This window comes from Bactrocera neohumeralis, chromosome 2, assembly GCF_024586455.1.
Source record: "Bactrocera neohumeralis isolate Rockhampton chromosome 2, APGP_CSIRO_Bneo_wtdbg2-racon-allhic-juicebox.fasta_v2, whole genome shotgun sequence".
In the NCBI taxonomy this organism is placed as follows: Eukaryota; Metazoa; Arthropoda; class Insecta; order Diptera; family Tephritidae; genus Bactrocera; species Bactrocera neohumeralis.
This window is the reverse complement of record NC_065919.1, coordinates 90,293,743-90,314,498: the sequence shown is the minus strand read 5'-3', so window position 1 is coordinate 90,314,498 and position 20,756 is coordinate 90,293,743. Positions and strand designations below refer to the sequence as shown.

General features: G+C 37.1%; 1 protein-coding gene across 3 annotated transcripts in view; it reads right to left on the bottom strand.

Moving 5' to 3' along the window:
* LOC126767718 (uncharacterized) overlaps nt 1–20,756 on the bottom strand; it is a 125,872-nt gene that overhangs the window by 53,814 nt on the left and 51,302 nt on the right. For all 3 annotated transcript variants that reach the window (XM_050485264.1, XM_050485265.1, XM_050485266.1), the window contains exon 2: nt 13,279–14,406. In XM_050485264.1, the coding sequence (XP_050341221.1) occupies nt 13,279–14,305 (1,027 nt within the window). In that variant the 5' untranslated portion in view covers nt 14,306–14,406. The remainder of the gene's footprint in view (nt 1–13,278; nt 14,407–20,756) is intronic.

Genomic DNA, 20,756 nt, shown 5'->3' with positions numbered 1-20,756 from the left:
TCAGCTAAACCTTTGTCTGTTCATTTAGTTGGTTGTTTATGCGGACGGTATACACCTCGCATTCAGAACAATTGCCTTATTGTCTTATTCTCGGAGACAAAGTATGCTCAACTAGTTCCATTTTTTGCTTCGCTTTTATGAGCCTGAAAATAGTGCCATGCCCGCCTCAGGTCACTAGGCCACACTTTAATAAGGCGTTTTTTCTACGCTGCTTTACTGTAAGAATAGAGGGAATTTTTTGATTTCGCACATGTGTGATGCATTTTGAGGGAATGATGCTGTTTTCGTGAGTCAACATAACTCACGTACCTATTTATGAGACAGTCGTCTTCAAATAGGTGGGGTTTTTGGGAATAGATTGTGGCAAATTCTTAATTTTACCAATGAATTACTGCAGGTATAGTGAGCACTCTGCCTAAGATAAACTGGTTGTAGTTATTGGAGAACAAATTTTGATACACATAAGGATGCGTGCTGAAATTATTTTATTTTAACTTAACTGAAGCTAACTTAACTGAACTTAACTTAACTAATAAAATATAAAACCATAATTTTTCACAAGGTATCGTAGTAGCAGAAGGCCCTTGTGGCCTAAAAAGTTTAAAAAACTCACTTAAACATTCAATCGACACTGTAAAAATATATTTTACACCTGGGTTGATACAAGATAATTTTATAGGAGGTGGAACTGAAAAAGGATGATGGGTGTGGAACCGTCCACATTTCAGCGAATTTGTCTCAGAACCTACTCGACCGATATCGACCAAATTTGGTATATAATTTAACTTAGACATCCTTATGTTCTTGTGCGAAAACAAACGAAAGCCGATTACCAGCACAACTACTTCCACTGCATCTTAAATTTAATAATTTTATATTCCATCTTCTTCTCTCTCTTTCCGGTATGCTCCAACGAATGTATCGGGATAAAACTTTGTCCGAATAGTGCGCAGAAAGTAAACCACCTTATGACCAAAAATTATTCAAATGGTATCAAATCTTTCAAGTCCGCAGATATCGAATATGTGAATCAAAGTTCCAATTGCGAACTGATATATGTATACGAGTATTATAAAAAATCGTAGATAATCCTTTCATAATATACTTGTACATATGTATATGGGTTGAATCGGATCAATAATTTCTTATAGAAAGGTATCCTGGCTTTAGTCCTGATAAGTTGCAAGAGTATAAAATGTTCCGTTGCACCCGAACTTAGCCCTTCCTTACTTGCTTAATAATACATACTTTCAGTTCAACTTTTGGTGGGTATGATATTATAAATAATTTTTAATCACTTCTTCGCTTAACATATAAATGATCTGGTATTTATGATTAAGCTGCTTTCAAAAGGGCAACTCTTTAATTTAATTTCAGCGGGAGCTGTAATTAGACGACTTAGGGTCACACTTTGCTTTTATTAATGGCGTGTTATACAATTTCATATACACATGTATGTGTGTTGGCTCGCATATTGTCAGGACAACATGATGTTACTTTGAAGTTATACAAATTAACATTTTTCTCAGCTATAAAGAAAACTTTAAAACATTTCGTTTTCTTTATGCTTTTCTGCAAGTTAAATAATTCAGCCACAAACATGATTTACACACCCACTGCTTCATATTGAAGATCGTTCGCGCCCTTGAAGTTGTCACTTTCGCAAGCAGAAACAGCAATAAAGCAACGTTTATGGTTTTATGTGTCATGAATACGTTAATGTTTCGCCAGAACCGCCGACGAGCTCAGTAAAAAGAATCGAATGGAGAAATGCAGAGACAGCGGGTTTCTTCCTTTTGTTAATTAAAACTTGGCGCTGAAAGGGTCACAATTGCAGGAGTATCGGAGCTGGTATGGGCGATACGTGATACTGTCGTCGACATTTTCGGCGCTTTTCGCTGTTTTCTTTTGTAAAGCATAAATTATTTTTGCTCGTTAAATGTCCAATTTTGTGGTGTTAATAAATTCACTAAATTTTGTGTTCGTAAATTTTTATATTTTGCAGCTCTCCAGAAGAGTCAGTTAAATATTAGTATTTTTCTTCGTTGCCTCCAAGGTGGAAGCTTTTAATCAAACCAAAAATCAAAAAAGCTCAAAATAACAGATGGAACAACAAACACGAAAGACAATCTAAAACAAAGAACTAAATATGGCAAATAAATATTTTCTGAAAAGCAGAGTCCTCGTATTGAGATTTGCAGAATTGTTAGCGCTAGAACTATATATGCTCTACGAGATTTAGCATTTTCAGCTTAGCAGGCATGACATACCAGACTGCTAATACCAACGAGATGAAAACAAATAATTTCTATAAATTCTTTAATAAATTTTCCTGCCTTAAGCATAAGGTGTGAGTGGACTCCCTCTTCTGCTTTTGAAGTCTTTTTAACACACAAATTACTTTTATTGGGTAAATAATTGAATGAGAAAAGTTTGAAAGAAATTACATTCTAAAACATGCATAATTAATCATAAGGCTCTACGCAACATCCTTGATCTCAACTTTTCCGCGTAGAAAGTCATTGAAATTAATTATCCGCCAATAAGCCGTGATTGCTCTTTTAAACAACAACAACAACACTTAATCACATCTTTGGCCCTTTATGCACGGCATGCAAAACTGCAAAACCAAAAGGGCAATCTACGAGACTTTTTGTACCCTTACATGCAAATATACCCAAAAAGTACTTATCGAAGGATCCGCAAAAAATTGCTTAATTTTTTCAATGCTCAACTTGTTCTAGTTGCTTGTGGAAATTTTTAAAGCCATAAAAAAGCATACGAAAAACCTTGTAATTGCGAGCGCGGCGGTCGGAGTTGAGGCTCATTAGTAGCTATTATAAATCCACCAATTACAAACGCTTTTAATAACTTTTTAAAAGTGTTGACACACAAACCTGATAATAAATATCTAATTTACAATTAGTGTAATCCCATAATATGATCTGCTTTGCTGAATTTGTACATATGTACATGTGTGTGGGTGTGTGTGTACAGCATTTGTCATTAGCGCCTTTTCAAATTGCGCGCGCCGGCCAGCACGCGAAGTTGAAATAATTGCATTGCAGTTAATATTGCATATTAATAATTCATTTATATAATTTCGAATTAAAAGAACATATGCAGCAAAGTACATATTAACACACGCCTGTGTGTGTGTGTGTGCTTGCATTCATGCCAATATCATTAATTATGCAACGGCCTATTGGGCTCAGTGCACGGCTATTAACACACACATGCACACAGCTGCGTATGTGTGAGTGTGCGTGATTGCCAGTCAGTGTGTGTTGAAAGCTGGAGATGGAGGTGGGCGGCAGCGCAAATTAGAAATTAAATAAAATAGTTTTTAGGCCTCAAGCATTAATAATATTGCCATATAATGGCGCAATATTTGCGATGTAATTAGTATTTTCCCACACTCGCGATGTACACGATTCCATTATGACATATTATAAGCGCACATAAAGCTTTACGGTTTCAGTTCATTGGGCTTTTGGTCAAATGTTTTCGGGCATTAAAAATATAATACTTTTATAGTTACAGTGAATTGCTCAGGCACAAGCTCACATTTAATTTTCAATTTTTCAAAAACTAGCGTTTAATAATTTTGTTCCATACACATTTTTTATTACTGCCATAAGTTGTATGCCCTGCAACGTCCGCCTTAAATAAACCCGCAATTTAAAACTTTGAAAAATTTAACCGCGAAAGCCAAGTGGCGCAAAAAATCGTCAGCATCTCTTTTGCACAGGATATAACAACCCCATGCATCAAGCACATAAGCGAATAAAGTAAAAAACAGTTAGTCCTCGCCTCAGCCCCTTATGAAGCCAGCGAGTATCGTGTGTTCACAGTCTTGCAGAGAAGCTTCAAAGTCAAGCCCTGCATTTCGTTCGGTTTTTGACTGTCTGCCAAGCGCCACTTTTCTCTCATACATATAAACTTGGTAGACTTGCGGAGATGCAGCGAGTGTGGCCAGACTGCTGAGCATATACTCGTGTGTAAGTGCTTTTCGTATGCGAATGAGTTGCTTTTGTGCGCAGATTACCCCGTTATTTGTACTAGGAATAAAATGTAAGAATTTCGTGAAAAACCGACGCTGCAGCTGCTACAATTTCGTTTATCATCAACACATAGGAACAGCGAGAAGAGTGTAATAAGTTGTTGTTGTTGCTGTCAACCATACTCAGCTAACTTACTTTCCAGCTGCCGCAAATGAAAAAGATTGGCCGGAATCCATTGCAGCACTATCCTATATATAGACCATATGCGCGAATGTCTGTTTCTGTGAAGCAAACTCGTAAAATGGAAAAATGTAGATAGTAATATGAGCAGTTACCAAGACACGGTTTAAATAATCGTAGGTTCAATTGTAAAAATATTTTATCGGCTTTATGGAAAATGCTCTTATATATTATAATGCAGAGATATTAGAAGCTTCTGGAAAGCATGTATGATTTTATAAATTTGAACTCTCCGAATTTTGATTTCTAAATCTATTTTTCTAATCGGTTTAATCAAATAAGTTTTTTATAATTTCTTATATTCTATACCAGGTATAACACAATTCCAGCGAATTGTAAGAAAATCTTTTTAATATATTTCTCAAATGGGCACAAATTTGTTTAGTTATAGACTTATTAAATTAAAATGATTAGAAAAATTTCGCAGTATTTGCACTTTGTTAGACTATTTCGAAATAATATCGTAGCTTTAAAAGAAATGTTCGAATTGAATTTGAAATTTTCGATATCTTCAAATGCAAAATTTAATGGGAAACTACCCGAAATTTTATGGGAAACTACGCGAAATTTTACGCGAAGCTACCCAGAACTTCATCCGAAATTACCCGGAACTTTATAAAAAACTACCCGGAACATCCGGAACTACCCGGAACTTTATGGGAAACTACCCGAAACTTACCAGTTTTAACGAAGCACCTTTATACCGAAGAATCTACAACTACAGAGCAAAGGGCGCTGACTTGGTGGTCAAGAGCTTTAAGAAAACTCTTCTATTTATTCATACATATATTCGTTACATAAAAAATATGTAAATATTTTGGCTTCTGAGCGGGTTTCTTCTATGCAACGCCAGTTGACCGGTCTCAAGGCTACAGTTTGAGCGCAGTTAAGCACACAAGCCGCCATAATTACACATTATGAATGTAGAAACACACACACAGTCACGCATGTGAGAATATTTTAGCTTTTTTGCGTTGGGCACAAGTGAGTCAAGGTTTTTAAACGAAACCAAAATCTTACAAACAAAATGAACGTTTAAAACGCAGTCACAAATCTCATGAAAATCCAGCGCTCGGCCATTCCGAACACAATGGCGGTTTTCATAAACACTTGTATGCATGCACGACGTTGCACTTTAATTTGTGATGTAAAACGTATTTTTCCCCCAAGTGTCATTGCAGAATTCGCACAGACTACCCACATATAGTATGTATGTATGTATATGTAGTATGCCTCATACATGGTATATAAATATTTAAATGCACACCCCTCACACACACTCGCAGGCGCATACATTCATGAATTTACGGCTATGTGTAAGTATGCAATTTCCCGTTGTTATTTATTGCAAGCTGGTCCGCACAGCCGCAAGTTTGTGCAAAATGCTCGCATGTTCTCATCAAAAATGGAAGAAGAAAACGAACAACGATAAAGCAAAATAAAATGCTATGCAGCTAAATGAGAAAAGTTGCATCGCCGCAACAATATGAACAAGGCGTTGGACGGGCGCATTAACCTTAACATACGAGCACTCGTATATAGGGACATAAATACATACATATATGTATAAATATATTATATATAAGTATGTAGTAAGTAAAATCCATATCAGCTCAGCGATGACGAAATTCGGCCAAAGTAGAACTAGTATGCCAGTGGAAAAATAAAACTTCATCGCCACAGTTATTACTTTTGTACAGTTATTAAAGCCACCTAAAAAGGCATTTCTTATTGATCTTAAAATTTGCTCTTCTCCTTTATTTTTACTTGCTCTCAAACAATATTTAGCTTCAGATTTCTTATACGAATCACATATTAGATTCTTGTTTGCTATTGCTTCAATATCTCCTGTGTGGATGGAACCAGCCAAACTGTCTACATTATCTTTGTCAGCAACAACCGGAGAAGTCTCTGAAAACATCGACTACCATTACTAAAATGATTTTTATGAATGTTCAAGCTTCTTTACACCGGGACTCTACACTGACTCTCTGTGTCCTGATTGTGAAACAGGGCATTTCCATTGAGCTTGTAGGCTTTACTGCAGGGTTGGATATGTTCCTACATCGCGCTTTAGTTATTTATCCTTGCTTGTGCATTTTATGCTCATATCCGTTGGTTTATTATATTTTTCCACAGCATAATCGACATACAGTGGTCCTCACATAAGCGGCATAACTGTCTACATGTGGAACTGACGCGGCTGCAAAAATTACATAACCGCCAAAGAGACTTCAAACGCTACTGGTCTGCTCGAGATTTGAAGGTTTTGGTGTTTTCCGGCGGCTGCTTAAATCACTTGTTTGACTTTTAAATGTTGCACATTTCTACAAAATGCACGTAGCGACGTTTGAATACTGTATTCTTTGCTATGCAAGTGCCACTGCACATTAACTTTAATTAAGTAGATTTTGTAGCGCGTTGGCGTTTTAGTGGCTGCAGCGCCAGCAGTGGCAAATGTGGCAAGCAGCGTTTATGTAAATTGCAGTGTATTTTATAATTGGATTCAGCTGATTGCTGTATTTAAAAGCTAAAGTGGCTGCACTTAAAAAATTACCGCAATAAAAGTCTTCACAATGGTTTGCGAAAATTCAGGGCAGCACGCTGAAGCGAGTAGAATATGTAGCTTAAAACGAGATCGCTGCATAATATAAAAACTTATTGTAGACCAATTGGCCTGATGCTTTAAAAGCCAGGTGAATCCACGGTCATTAGGTGCTCACAAGAACACTGTTTTGAGAGGGTTGAAAATAGGTTTTTTAATAATTCGTTAAAAGGCTTTTTCAAAATTCAAATTATTTCCGATGGTAAATCCATTTTAGTATCGTGGGTTGTGGCAACTTCCTGAAAGTTAACATAAAACTTCAAACGCGTTTTTCTCGAAACTACTTTTTTCCATGCGGTCGCCATAATATATCAAGTTCTAATAAGTCGATTTACCTGAAATATAGCATGGATATTCTTTAAAATCTCTCCATCTCAACAAATGAAAAATTTAAATTTTTAATATTTGTAAAAAATTTTAGAAAGTTAAAAAAGTATTGAAAACATTTTTACATTTAAGTAACTGCCGTTTTATGCAAAAAATATAGTTTTGCAGCTTCTTAAGATAGCGACCGTCATACTGATAAATTTTCCATCATTGATTTACTTTTCCAATGACCACAAGGGTAGATATCATAGCGTTCATGGCATTTTTCACCCTCTACTTCAAGGATACATAACTCAATGAAGAAAATTATAATAATTTTTTTTTATAAATTTTGTGTACTCTTCATACATAAATAAAAAATTATAGTACAAATTGTATATGATTTTTCATCAATTGCCAAAAAGCGTAAGAAAGTCGGGCTTCTAGACAAGAAAACCCCTTTAATGGAATAATTTGTTCAAGCCTGACCTCTCCATAGATAAAGTCAGGCTTCGCTTAATCAATTAAACAAGTACAAATTGAATCGATTTCGGAGAGCCTTAGGAAATCTGTGGATACTAATTGAATCACGGATATTAAATCTGACATAATCAAAATACTTCTGAGGTAACATTAATTTTGATTAGATAATTGATAACTTATAATATATCACTTGTTTTAAAGGGTTACATGGGTTTGCGGGTTTCAAAATTCGTTTGCCTTATTGCCTTATTAAGTTCTATAATAGATCCAGAATATTTTTCACAATTTTCAAGTTGATCCGACAAATAGTTTCGGAGATACAGTCTTGAGAACTTGTGCGCTCGAGGCTAGCTAGGCTATGTCTACCGCTTTTGAACGCGTTTTTCTCAAAATTTATCGAGAACTACTCAACCGATGAAGTTTTACACAGGTCTTTCAGATACAAATCTTAAAAACTTGGACGATTATTTTTTTTTTTTTGGATTACAACTATTAGAAATGTCGCAAAATTTTCACTAAAATTTTCATGTTTTTATAAAAATGTCTGCCAAAAATCCAATTTTCAGTTTTTTCCTTCGTCCTAGTTTTAAGTTAAGGTTTATTTTTTTAGATGATTCCTGCCAACGCGGACGCACCTTTTTACCGAAAGTCCGAGTGCCTCCGGAAATGGCGTCGCAATGCCCGAGTATAAAATATTTTTTTCAAATATTTCAGAATTTCTTTTTTATAGTGTATGCTTGTCACAAAAAAATTTAATAAAATAGTCCATTTTCTACATGAGGAAAAAATTTTGAAAAAGGTTGTGTTTTTCTCGAGGAAACCCATGTAACCCCTGTAGGCATATCAAATATCGTAGTGAAATTATTTCCACATCCAAAACAGAGTTTTTTCGAGATTAATTGCACTACGTTCTAACCGCAGATTCGGTCGAACCAATTCAATTAGTCATGTTGTCTTTGCCAAAGTAATACAGCAGTTGCACCACACGTGTGTGCGGGTTAATAAAAGCGAGCAAAAAGCAGGCATTTCAAGTTCTGGCAGACTATTCTAAAGTAATTTCAACAGCTGCAGTGTTAGCCACAAACAAATGCTTTCGATTAAAAGTTAAGCAAAAAACATGCCCCTGCAACTTTTACAATGAAAATGTCCTTGCAACATAATTACGTTTAAAGGAATTTCTTTGCGAGCTCACAAACGCACACACACATACCCACTAAAGTTTTATGCCGCCGCCGCCATGGCAAGTAAGCAAATACTTAGTAGTTGAAGTGTAAGAAAACAAGAAAGGAAAACTTGCAACATTTCTGGCTGCACACAGCCTGCTCCCCAAGTGCTCAGTGCGCCACGTCGTATACGTACGGCTTCATTTGGGCTTCGCCGGTTCGGGAGGAGCGGCAGTGAATGCTCGGGGCACCTTCATACACTCTTACGCCGATGATGATGGCGGCAAAAGCTAGAAAACTTAAATGCACGTGCCAAGGTGCATAAAGCATTGTTGAAGAGCACTAGAAGCCTGCACGCAGCTGAGCCACCTACCTCGAGCACACACACATCTAAGCCACGACAGGAGCGGGTGCGGGTGCCGGTGCGGGTGCGTATAGTGCATAACGCAGCGGTGGAGGCAAACAGTGACAAAGTAGTTGATGGTTAGTGTCTTAATTTCATTTGAAAGTTGGCAGCTGACACACCGGCACACACACACACACAGGCGTGGCGCTGCTGCTAACTTTTCCCACATGTGTTGTAATTTGTTTGCTGCCTCACTTTTGCTGCCACAATATTTTTTCGCTTAGTTGGCTAAAGTTATTTGAGTTAGCCAATAAAAAATGACTTGTCGTAACAAAGTTTCTGCAGAATCACTAAATGTGAGTATGATTTTCTATCGTTCTATCGTTCCTTCTTCTTATGTAACGCGTGTGTGGCGCATACACCATATGTGTGCATATGTGAGCGCAAGTAGGAATAACGGATTTCCTTGTCGTTCTTAAATTACAAACTTACACAATTTTCATTATGTGCAAGAACTTAATAAATTATTTATGTTGATGATGGTATGGTTGGATATGAGGTATGTGTACACAAACAATTACTAAAGTGTGTTTAGTTTTTATGCCTCCGTTTGCAAATACTTCTCGTTAGTAGAAGTACGACTGTCAGTTCGGCTCAATCAGTTTATTATCGGTGACTTGATCGATCAGCCATGGCTTTTATTTGCCGCTGATTTTTATCTCAAAATTAAGTCATTAAGTTGTCGGAATGTGAAATCCGATATGAACTGTTAAATATGTAAATATGTATGTGTGAATGCGAAGTGACGTTCGTTAGTGTTTTGCATAACATTAATTAAGCTGTCCAATAAAATTTGTAAAAAACTATTTAGTGACATGATAAAATGCCGAGATATGTATTCGGAAAAGTATTAAAGTATTTTATTGAGAGGACAGCAGGTTTGATGGAACGTGTCTGCAGATGATTGACGGCTGACATTGGAATGAGCGTAAAACGTTGGCACTTGCTAAATGAACTCGTTTGATTTTTTTAGTGTAAAACGTGGAAAACCAATTACAATGTAGTTTTGGTAGCATTTGGAAAATTAAGAAATATATGGAAGACGAAGTAAAGCAAAACATATTTAAACTTGCGAAGTACTTACACAATGCTAATGCCTCCATTAGTTTTTATTGTCAAAGCATTGAACCAAATCAATTTTTTTTAATCGATTCTGGAAAATCGAGAAATAATTTCTCCTTTTTTGAAATTAGCACTTAAAATCGAAAAACTTCTCTTTGGATTTCGAAATTGAGCCTGTTGAAAACTTCATTATAAATTACGATAAGCAGATAACAAATATATAATGGGTCTGGCAGTGAACGAGGGCAAGACGAAATATCTCCTGTCATCAAACAAACAGTCGTCGCACTCGCGACTTGGCTCTCTCGTCACTGTTGGCAGTCATAATTTTGAAGTTGTAGATAATTTCGTCTATTTAGAAACCAATATTAACACCACCAACAATGTCAGCCTGGAAATCCAACGCAGGATTGCTCTTGCTCTCGCGAGCAACAAAAACCAAACTCTATAAGTCACTCATAATTCCCGTCCTGTTATATGGTGCAGAGGATTGGACGATGACAGCAACCGATGAGTCGACGTTACGAGTTTTCGAGAGAAAGGTTCTGCGAAAGATTTATGGTCATTTGAGCATTGGCCACAGCGAAAATCGCATTCGATGGAACGATGAGCTGTACGATATATACGACGCCATTGACATAATAGTTCGGCGAACTAAAAGACAGCGGCTACGCCGGCTAGGTCATGTTGTCCGGATGGACGAAAACACTCCAACTCTGAAAGTATTCGACGCAGTATCCGCCGGGGGAAGCAGAGGAAGAGGAAGACCTCCACTCTGTTGGAAGGACCAGGTGAAGAATGACCTGGCTTCGCTTCGAATGTCCAATTGGCGCCACGTAGCGAAAAGAAGAAACGGCTGGCGCCCTGTTGTTCACTCGGCTATAATCGCGTAAACGGTGTCTACGCCAATTAAGAAGAAGAAGATAACAAATATATACATATATGTGGCAACACCATGATCTATTACTTTTAAAATGCAACCGTATGCTATCCTGATGTTGCCTTTAATCGTATCGTCGCTTTGCACTTACATTCGTTTTTGAAAAGGCAAGGCATCAAACACTGCAACTTTGAGTTTATGCCTTCTTCTGTAAAAACCCGTCAACGAGTAAGGATCACTACATTGTAAAAGCCTTTATATGTAAGAATTTTGGAAGAATACTTGCAAAACCGACGACGAGAAACGGTGACGAAAGAGATGCTTCACAACTCTGTTGGGGACCCTAGTTTCATCAAACGCATCATGGTGACCAGATGGGATTATGAATATTAAGTTGGATAGTGTAAAATTATAATTTTTTTTAATTCCGGTTCATATTTGATAAAAACTAAATATTCTATGTTAAAAAAAAACTATTCTCCAAATTTTCGAAAATCTATTAACTTATTTCTTTCAGAGTTAAAAAATAGATAAATTGCTTTGTTAGGGAATATCTATTGATATGTTAAGACAAAGATAGTTCAACAAAACCAACATTCTTGCTCCTAATTTGTGCTTTTTCACGGTTGATAAATGATGAAAGAGTAAACAGACAGCAACTACCGTATAGTATTCAACGAGTCACTTCTTTCATTCGAAGTCGTGCTTTTACATTAGTTAAACTACAAATTTAAATGTGAATTATTAGTAGATGAGTTTTTAGTTAAAGTAAGTAAGTATTTCAACTCAGCTCAACCTTTAATTCCAATTTCGATCATCAAAATTTTGCAAGATTTAGATTTTATTGATTTTGAGTTTTTATTAATGCCAGCAGTTAGCTTCATTCCAATATATTCGCATATTTGAGTTTGAATTAATCTCTGGTGTGCATTTACTTAATTCATTAACCACTTACAAACTGACATAACAGGTAATTGGCATTCGGGGCAGACAAACGTCTTCGCCGAGTATTTGATTATGCTTTTATGCATATGATTTCGCATCACAAGCTTGAGAGCTGATATATGAACATACTTATTAGCATAAACATAAATATGTGAATGCTTATTTATGAGCTTATCCAAGTTTCTCATTAAAGCTCCCTGAGGCCCGCCAGGTGATTTGTCGTGTAGTTTGTTTAGTTTGTTTTTGCAAATATTTCGAAAGTGCTGCTGGTGCGCGTTCTGTAAATTTGCTTATAGTCAGACATTTAAATATTCCTTAGTGTGAAAGCGCTTTTAAAATGGTGCGGTCTTAAACAAAATTATTTGGTTCCAAAAATGGGTGAAATTGATATTTATATCAGACTGACTACAAAAGAGTCACAGATCGAAAAATGACAAAAGATTGGCAGGAACAACAGACGTTTCTTGTAAAAATTATAACTGTTTTACAATCAAATCGTCGCCCCTAATGTAGAGTATCTTCTTTAAAGTGGCTCTAATCAAATATGATTTGTTTTTCAGTTAAAAAGGAATTAAGACATTTTTAAGTTCGGAAATCGAATAACAGTGTGACAATCACATATAAACATCTCATTATGAGCCAAATTTCAATAGTATTTTGAAGTTTGTTTGCCTACTGTGATGTAATATAAGGGGGAAAATGGATACTATTTTTGCATAAATGTCCCTGGGTCGCATAAAGCGAATATATAAAGTGATTTCTCTCTCACAACTTGATTTTAAAGAGAATATTTCGAGAACTAACGAAAATATCTCCGCAAAATTAATAGAATATGTTTGTTATAATTCATTTACAGCTGCTATTTTCATAACAAACATTGATCTCATATGCCATTATCTAATATTAAGCAATCCAAACACGTTCCCGAACTTATCACCGCCTCACTTGTTTATACATACTTATATATATGAGTATACGCCCCTTATTACTAAGTGATTATCCAACTGCGAGTGCAATTTGTCTGCTGAAATCATTTGCTATTATTTCAACACCCGCTTAAATCATCATTTCGCAACGCCTAAATTTATGCCGCAGATTTGAAATAACCTAAGCCCTCTGTTTATGTTAGGCATATGTAAGGAGGACACGTGTGTGCCAATGTACATATATGTGTGATGACTCACCTGGTCTATCGAGCTCGTGTATCAGCTCGTCCGGTTCTAAATATGTGGCCGCCACCATAAATGTTGTACGCGTCAATTCCGCAGACCGCCAGTCACGTCCACCGTTTGTGAAGAGAACTAAACACACACCAAACAGCCACCACAGATAATATGTTGTCACAGCCTGTGAGGCCGATCTGACGGCTTTAAATATATATGCGGCGCGTTGGCTGCCCTGCGCCGCCGTCCCCGCCACCAAAACTTTCGCCGTCGCTGACGATGCCCAACCACGCGTTGACGATGAAGCACACGATGATGACGTCGAAGCGAATAACGTGGTTGTGGTCAATGCCGCTGTGCTGGGTGTGTGAAGTGATGCTTCTGTTGAATTGAATTTACTGGTGCTGGTGGTGTGGTTGCAACTACAATTGATATTGTTGCTTCTGCTGGTGGCGATGCATAGTGATGGCCACAGCCCCAATCGTCGCTGGTTTTCTTGCTGTTGTTGTGGCTGTTGCTGTTGCAGCTGGTGTGTGTGGCACTGCTGCTGCCGTCGGCCTTCATGTTGTGGATGTTGTTGATTAAAATGTTGCTGCCGTTTATCGGGCGCATTTGTCGGAAATGGCTGCTTATGTTGTTCGCTTTGTTGTTGCGCTTGCTCGACACAGCGCTTTGTTGTCGCGCAGTTTTGCTGGTGGTCGTGTAAAAGCTGATGGAGCTGCTGCTGATGGCATTGCTGATGGTGGTGGTGGTGGCAGTGTTGTTGGTGTTGCACGTGGCTAGGCGCGCGGTCGCTCTTATCAGTGTGTTGCACGCTGTGTGTTCGTTGGTGTAACGGTGCTCTCTGTTGCCATGGACTTACGCTTGTTTGTTCGCTGTTCTGCAGTCGTTGTAGTTCGGCGTGCAACGGCCCAATATCGCCATCGGCGCTGTGGATGCTCTCGGAGCTGTTTCTATTATTGTTTTTGCACTTTTTATATTTACTATTAACGGAGTTTTTGCAGCCAGCGATATTGTTAACCGCCGCATTCATTTTTAATTTAATCATTATATTTTTTCGTTGGAAAAGTTTTTCTGCGCGTTATTGTCGCTGTCGCTGTTGCTGTTGTTGGCGCCGCATGCGGCGTTGGCGTGCTCGTCGATTATTTCCTTCAAAACAAACAAACAAACAAACACTCATTCATTTATCGGTATATTTTCACGCTCCACTACATTTGATTACACGCCCTGCGCGGCCCGCACTTTCATCGCGCTTTTTCCGCTTTTGCGGTTGCGTTGTTGGCGTTGTTTCGTGCAAATACTTTTTGCCAGGACAATGGCTGTCAATAGACATACACTCGCATATGTATGTGTGTGTGTGGCGAACAAATAATAAATTAATTTATTTGTGTTTGCATTTGAGTCTGTAATTGTCGCCGTCATTGTCGCTGCATTTTGTTTAGTTTATCATTGCCGCGCATTGCTGGCGTGTTTATTTTAAATTTTTTTGTTCTCGATTTGCATTTGTTGTTGCCTTTCAACCTTTTACATTTTTAGCATTTTTCGCTTTGCGGTCTGCCGACAACAAATATTCGAATTGCTACATTTTTTAAATTAATTATGATTTGATAGTTTGCATTTAAGCTTGCTAACGGTAGTTAGGGGAGATTGTTAAAGGATTTTTATTTTACTAGTGTTCGGTAAATATTTATATCGTAAAACTCAGTTTTAGAAAAATAGAATAAGCAAATTTAATTCTCCAATAAAGAAGAAGAAGAAGTTTCATTCGCTAATGACATCGAAAAATCTTCGGAAAACCCTACAATATCCCAACTTATACGCTAAATCTACTTCTTACTGCATGTTTCCTGAGCTACTTGACTAGATTAGTATTGTCTTTTCTACGAAAATTCCAGGGAGAGATACCGTTGGCTTAAATTGCGACTTGTAGTTTCGCTTGTAAGCGTTTTCATTCATAACTGTTCTACACACACACACTCACTCACAGGAGTATATGTGAGTTTCGAACCACTAACACGTTCGCAAAGGCGCTTACGTGCGTTTATTTACACCACAGTTGTTGGGGAGCAGCAAAGGTTAATTTTGTTGTTGTTGTTGCTGACGGTGTTGCCAGTGTCAACGCGCTACGTGCACTGCGTTGCCGAGTGTAACATGTAATTCTTGCTTTCATATTTTGTTGTTGGCTTTCTATTCCTTTTTACCCAGCATTTTCTATTGTCCTATTCGATTGTTATTTCTGCCGGAAACACTGTTTGTTGTTCGCTATTTGCTGCGGGTGTTGATGTTGCTTTTTCTGCAGCAATGTTTCGCTTTTTGTTTCGGCTGCAATTTTTTCGTCCTTCCGTGCGTGGCGTTATTGTGCTGCAATATTTGTTGTGTAATTTAATTCAATGTTTGCTTCTCTTCCGTACACCACACTTTCAATTAAACAACAATTGATGTAGTTTTCATTTCCTGTGCACTTGTAGTTGCCAGCTGGACATGGCCGGCTCACGATCGCTGCGCTGCCGCCATCTATATTCTCTAAGTGACGCCAGGGAGGATATAGTTTTTCCAGTGCTTTGCGCTTCGCAGTCGCTTTGTTGATTTTTAATCTGAAACGGAAACAAAGTGCGACAATAAGTATTTATGAATTATGGCAGCGTTTTCAATGCAACAAATTAAAGTAATATTTTCAAAATATTGGCGAAAATCTGAATGAGAAATCGCCAAAATATTTTTAAAACATTAATATTCTATCAAAAGAGATTTGCAAAACAAAAATCCGAAAGTAATACTTTCGCAATTGTTATTATTTGTATGCGAGTATGTATAGAGAAATGGTAGCTGTGGTAGTTGAGTGGGCTGTGTATGCGTGTGGCGTTTGCCGAATAAGATACGAGCCAAATTTAACACTAGAATATTTTGAATGTGTTCCTGAACAACATAAGAGTCAGATTTTTGTAATACACACATAGTGCTTTCCACAGCAAACAGAAATATAGCTAGGAACTTTTTGAATCTAGCGCCCCCTGGTGGCGCCATCTATTTGTCGACTGATGCGTTAAAATCTGCCATCTTTATCGATTGTCCAGTGTGCCATTTCATCGATTGGTGCGAAAATGAGCTTCGAACAAAGAGCCAACATTGAATTTTTTTTTAAAATTGGTAAAACTTTTACCGAAACGTTTCAATTGATGAAACAAGTTTCCGGCGATGATTGCCTATCCCGTATAAGAGTGCACGAGTGGTTTCTCGTTTTACCAGTGGTCGAAACTGTGCGTGAATTCATCAAAAATCAACCGAAATCATCATTGGAATTCATGGAAATGGAATTGAACATCTCCAAAACATTGATTTACCGCTTTTTGACCGAACATTTGGGCTTACGAAAGGTGTGTGCACGGTTTATTCCGCACAAATTGACTGACGACCAAAAATTGCTCAGATTCTAACATTCGAAGGATATCATTGTGACCGATTATTTGACCAAAAATCACATTTTAACCATTAACCATTCCCCGTATACGCCTGATATGGCACCGTGCGACTTCTTCCTTTTCGGAAAAATGCATTTGCCCATGAAAGAAAAGCGTTATGCAGTCGTAGAGGCCATTCAAAAGGTTTGCACCGGCATACTGGCGGCCATACCGGCCAACGAGGTAAAATACTCGTTCGACATGCTTTTGGACCATGCAAAAAGCTGTATTGAGGTAGAAGCAGAGCATTTTGAATAAAATATATTGATTTTTGCCAAAAAAAAACATTTTTTCTGTTTTTCTTTTAAAGTCCTTTTTACTTTGGAACGCACCTTGAATAATAAGCCTCTCTATGGCGTGGCCATTTATAATCTTTTTGACAAAATGGCGGTTCCTAAAACAAAAAACAATCGATTATTTTAGTCAGAATCGATTGTTTTTTGTTCGGCTTTAAATTGTTTACAAAAAAATATATACTTATCGGCGAAAAGTAATCTTCATTGGGTTACTAAAAAATATATTTAGGAAGCTCGTGTTAAAATTTGAGACTAGTCGTTTTAGCCGTTTTCGAGAAAGGCTCGTCACCGACTTTGAAATGACCATTTTGAGAAAAATGCGTTTAAGATTCGGCCTTGTACTTCCACGCACTCTGAAACACCTTTTCAAATTTGCGTGTAATTTCGAAAATATTCTTGGGAGTGATATGATATTTGCTACCGACAAGTTAAAATTTGTACTTAAAAAACTTTCGGTGAAAAAGTATATTTGGAATCAAAATTTGAAAACCTATTTGTTATTCCAAAATTTATTGAATTGCGATATCAAAAATAAAAACTAAAAATATAAAAAATCGTTTGTATAAGTTTTTCGACCACTGCTCTGGGGTATTGTATATGACGGCTATGTGCCAGCTCTTGTTTAAAATGGTAGAATATGAAGTACCCAAGCGCGAAAAAATGTATTAACGGGGTTAATTTTTTCAATGTAGTGTTTGGGATTTAAAATTTGTTTTCTAATTGGCGTGTTTTGGGATTAACAAGCAATAATATTAATTAATTAAATGATAGTTGGATTATACATATTTGCAATCGAGCCTCCAGATAAGAATTTTCCTTTTTCAGTTTTCCTTTTTTTAAAAATATAGTATTATAGTTTTTTTTAAACAAGGATTTTGGAGAATATAGAGAGCATTAGCGCTGTCAGAATCATACAATTTGTTATAGAGAAAAAGTAAGTCACAATCATGTTACGTATACGCCACAGCCGCCCAAACCTTTTGTTTAAAAGTGAAACATAATTATCGTACGCATAAATCCACTTTACTACAATAGAACAAAGAAATAACCTCTCTTGGAAAACAAACTATTTGCGGCACTTTGAGAGCAATAACTTAATTTGGCCAGCCATAAAATTGTTTACGTATACTCTTGCAATACTCTGCCATTATGTTGGGGAAAGCTGTAAAAATTAATCAAGATTACGCGCAAAAAACACAGACAAAAAGCCATTACACATAATGACTACATTAATACAATTATTGTCATTGCAGCCACAAATGCAGATGTCAAATGTTTTGTGAATGGCGAGCGCCGGCGGCGAGTTGAAAAATCCGATAAATGAATGCGCACAATTTAAAAAATGTTAATGAAAATAATTTACACGCGCTTAAGTGTCAACACACGCACACACACGCGAGTGTGGCGCTTGTGTGTGTGCCAAAGTAAACACAATAAATCAAATAGGGCAATAAGCAAACATTAAACAAGTGCATCATTAAAACATCAATTATCAAAGTAAACAAAAGTGCAAAAGTGTGTGCGTAAATAAATCGACAGACACGCGTGCGTCCGATTGTGAGCGCTTAATAGCGGTATTTGTTGCACATTGTCGCTGCGCTGCTGTTGTAGTATTTAGTTCGATTTTCTGTTGGCGGCGGAGAGGCCTCGGCGCTGTAAGGGTGTGTACAGCAACAGAGAAAACACAACAGCAACCACAACAGTTAAAACCCAAATAAATAAAATAGCAAAAGCGCTGAAATACTTGATTGAGTGGCAGCGAAATGAAAAGTAAATATTAACGATTGAAATAAATCTGTGATGGCAGCGACGCATGTGGCGGCAGCGCCATAAATTGCTCCCACATCTTTTGTATTAAAAGCGTTGATAGTTAATGAGTTTTGTGTGTGTAAAATCCAACGTTCAGTCGGCACCAGTAAAAAGTGTTTACACAAAAAGATATACATTTTTTTAAATCAAAACTTTGTAAAACACACAAGTTTTTGAGCACTTTTGTTACTTTTTTTTTTTTTTTTTTTTTGCAATATCTTTTTTTATTTATTGAATCTGCTTTTTGTTTTAAAAGCCTAACAATAAGTTTTAAAATCTTAAATCTATTTAAAAACTAGACAAGCTCAAGCAAGTGTTTGAGCTGTTTTGGTGATACGTTGCTCCTTAGTACGCAGGCATATCTCTTCTTTTAAGTCGTGTTTGATCGCAGGAATGTACCAAAGCATTAGCCAAAGGGTTTGGGTGATCTCGGAGTTTAGATATATATTTAATTCTGCTGTCTTCTACTTCTTTCTTTACCATAGAAATACCAAGGTCTTTATGGATATTTTCATTACGCATGTACCACGGTGAACACGTGATTTTTCTAAGCATTTTTGATTGGAACCTTTGTATTATATCAATATTAGTTGCACAGGTCGTACCCCACAGTTGAATGCCATACATCCAAATCGGCTTTATGGCCGCATTATATAAAAGCACTTTGTTGTCTAGGCTAAGTTTTGAGTTTTTATTTAAAAGCCAATTTAAATTTGCAGCTCTTATCTTCATGCAAGTTATTTTACTAGATATGTGTTTTCTCCACGTAAGTCTTCTATCTAGGTGAATACCAAGATAAGTTACGTCGTTCGCTTGGGGTACTAGAATATTGTTCATTTTTACTGCCGGACACATTTTAGGTCTTAGTGAAAACGTAACATGCTTGCATTTTTGTTCATTTACATTTATACGCCAGTTGGCTAGCCATTCTTCGACAGACCTTAAGTGCTCGGCTAATATTCTTGATGCTATTATGTGGCATTTGTTACGGCTCACTAAAGCTGTGTCATCCGCAAAAGTTGAGGTCAATATATTATTAGCTGTAGGAAGATCTGCAGTATAAATGATGTATAGAGTTGGGCCTAAAACACTACCCTGGGGTACACCAGCCCTTATCTGTCGTTCGTCAGATATGAAATCTCCCACTTTTACCATAAATTTTCTATTTTTTAAATAAGACTCCAATGTCTTATACAATTCTAAAGGTAGAATGTTTTTAATCTTATACAAAAGGCCTTCATGCCACACCTTATCAAACGCCTGAGCCACGTCTAGAAATAAAGCTGAACAGTACTCTCTTTGCTCAAATGCTTTTCTTATTTCGTTAGTAATTCTATTTACTTGCTCTATCGTGCTATGTTTTTCACGAAACCCGAATTGGTGCGTTGGTATTATATTATTTTCGTGGAGGAAAGGAGACATCTTTGATAGTAACACTTTTTCAAATATTTTAGAAAGACAGGGTAGAAGACTGATTGGTCTGTATGAAGACGGCTGTGTTAAGTCTTTCCCAGGTTTATCTATCAAGATAATCTGCGACTTTTTCCATGAAATAGGATAGTATCCGAGATTAAGAATTGCACTGAAGAGCGAAGAGAGCACTTCTACAGCAATATTTGGTAACTCAATTAGCATTTTTGGGGTAATATTGTCATGTCCTGGTGACTTTTTTGGTTTAAGTTCTTTTATTATTCTAATAATTTCAGTAGGTGAAGTCTTAAAAGACTCGAGTGACTCGTTAACTGAGTTGGGTAAGCTGGACAACTCGAAGTTGTTCTTTGGGCAATTTGGTTGAAATACCTTTTCTAGGTAATTTGCAAAACAATTAGCCTTTTCCTCGTCACTTCGAGCCCAATTTCCGCCTATGTCTCGTATAGGCATGTTGGAGTTAGTTGGTGGCTTCAGGGACTTTTGGGCTTTCCAAAGAGAATTTTGC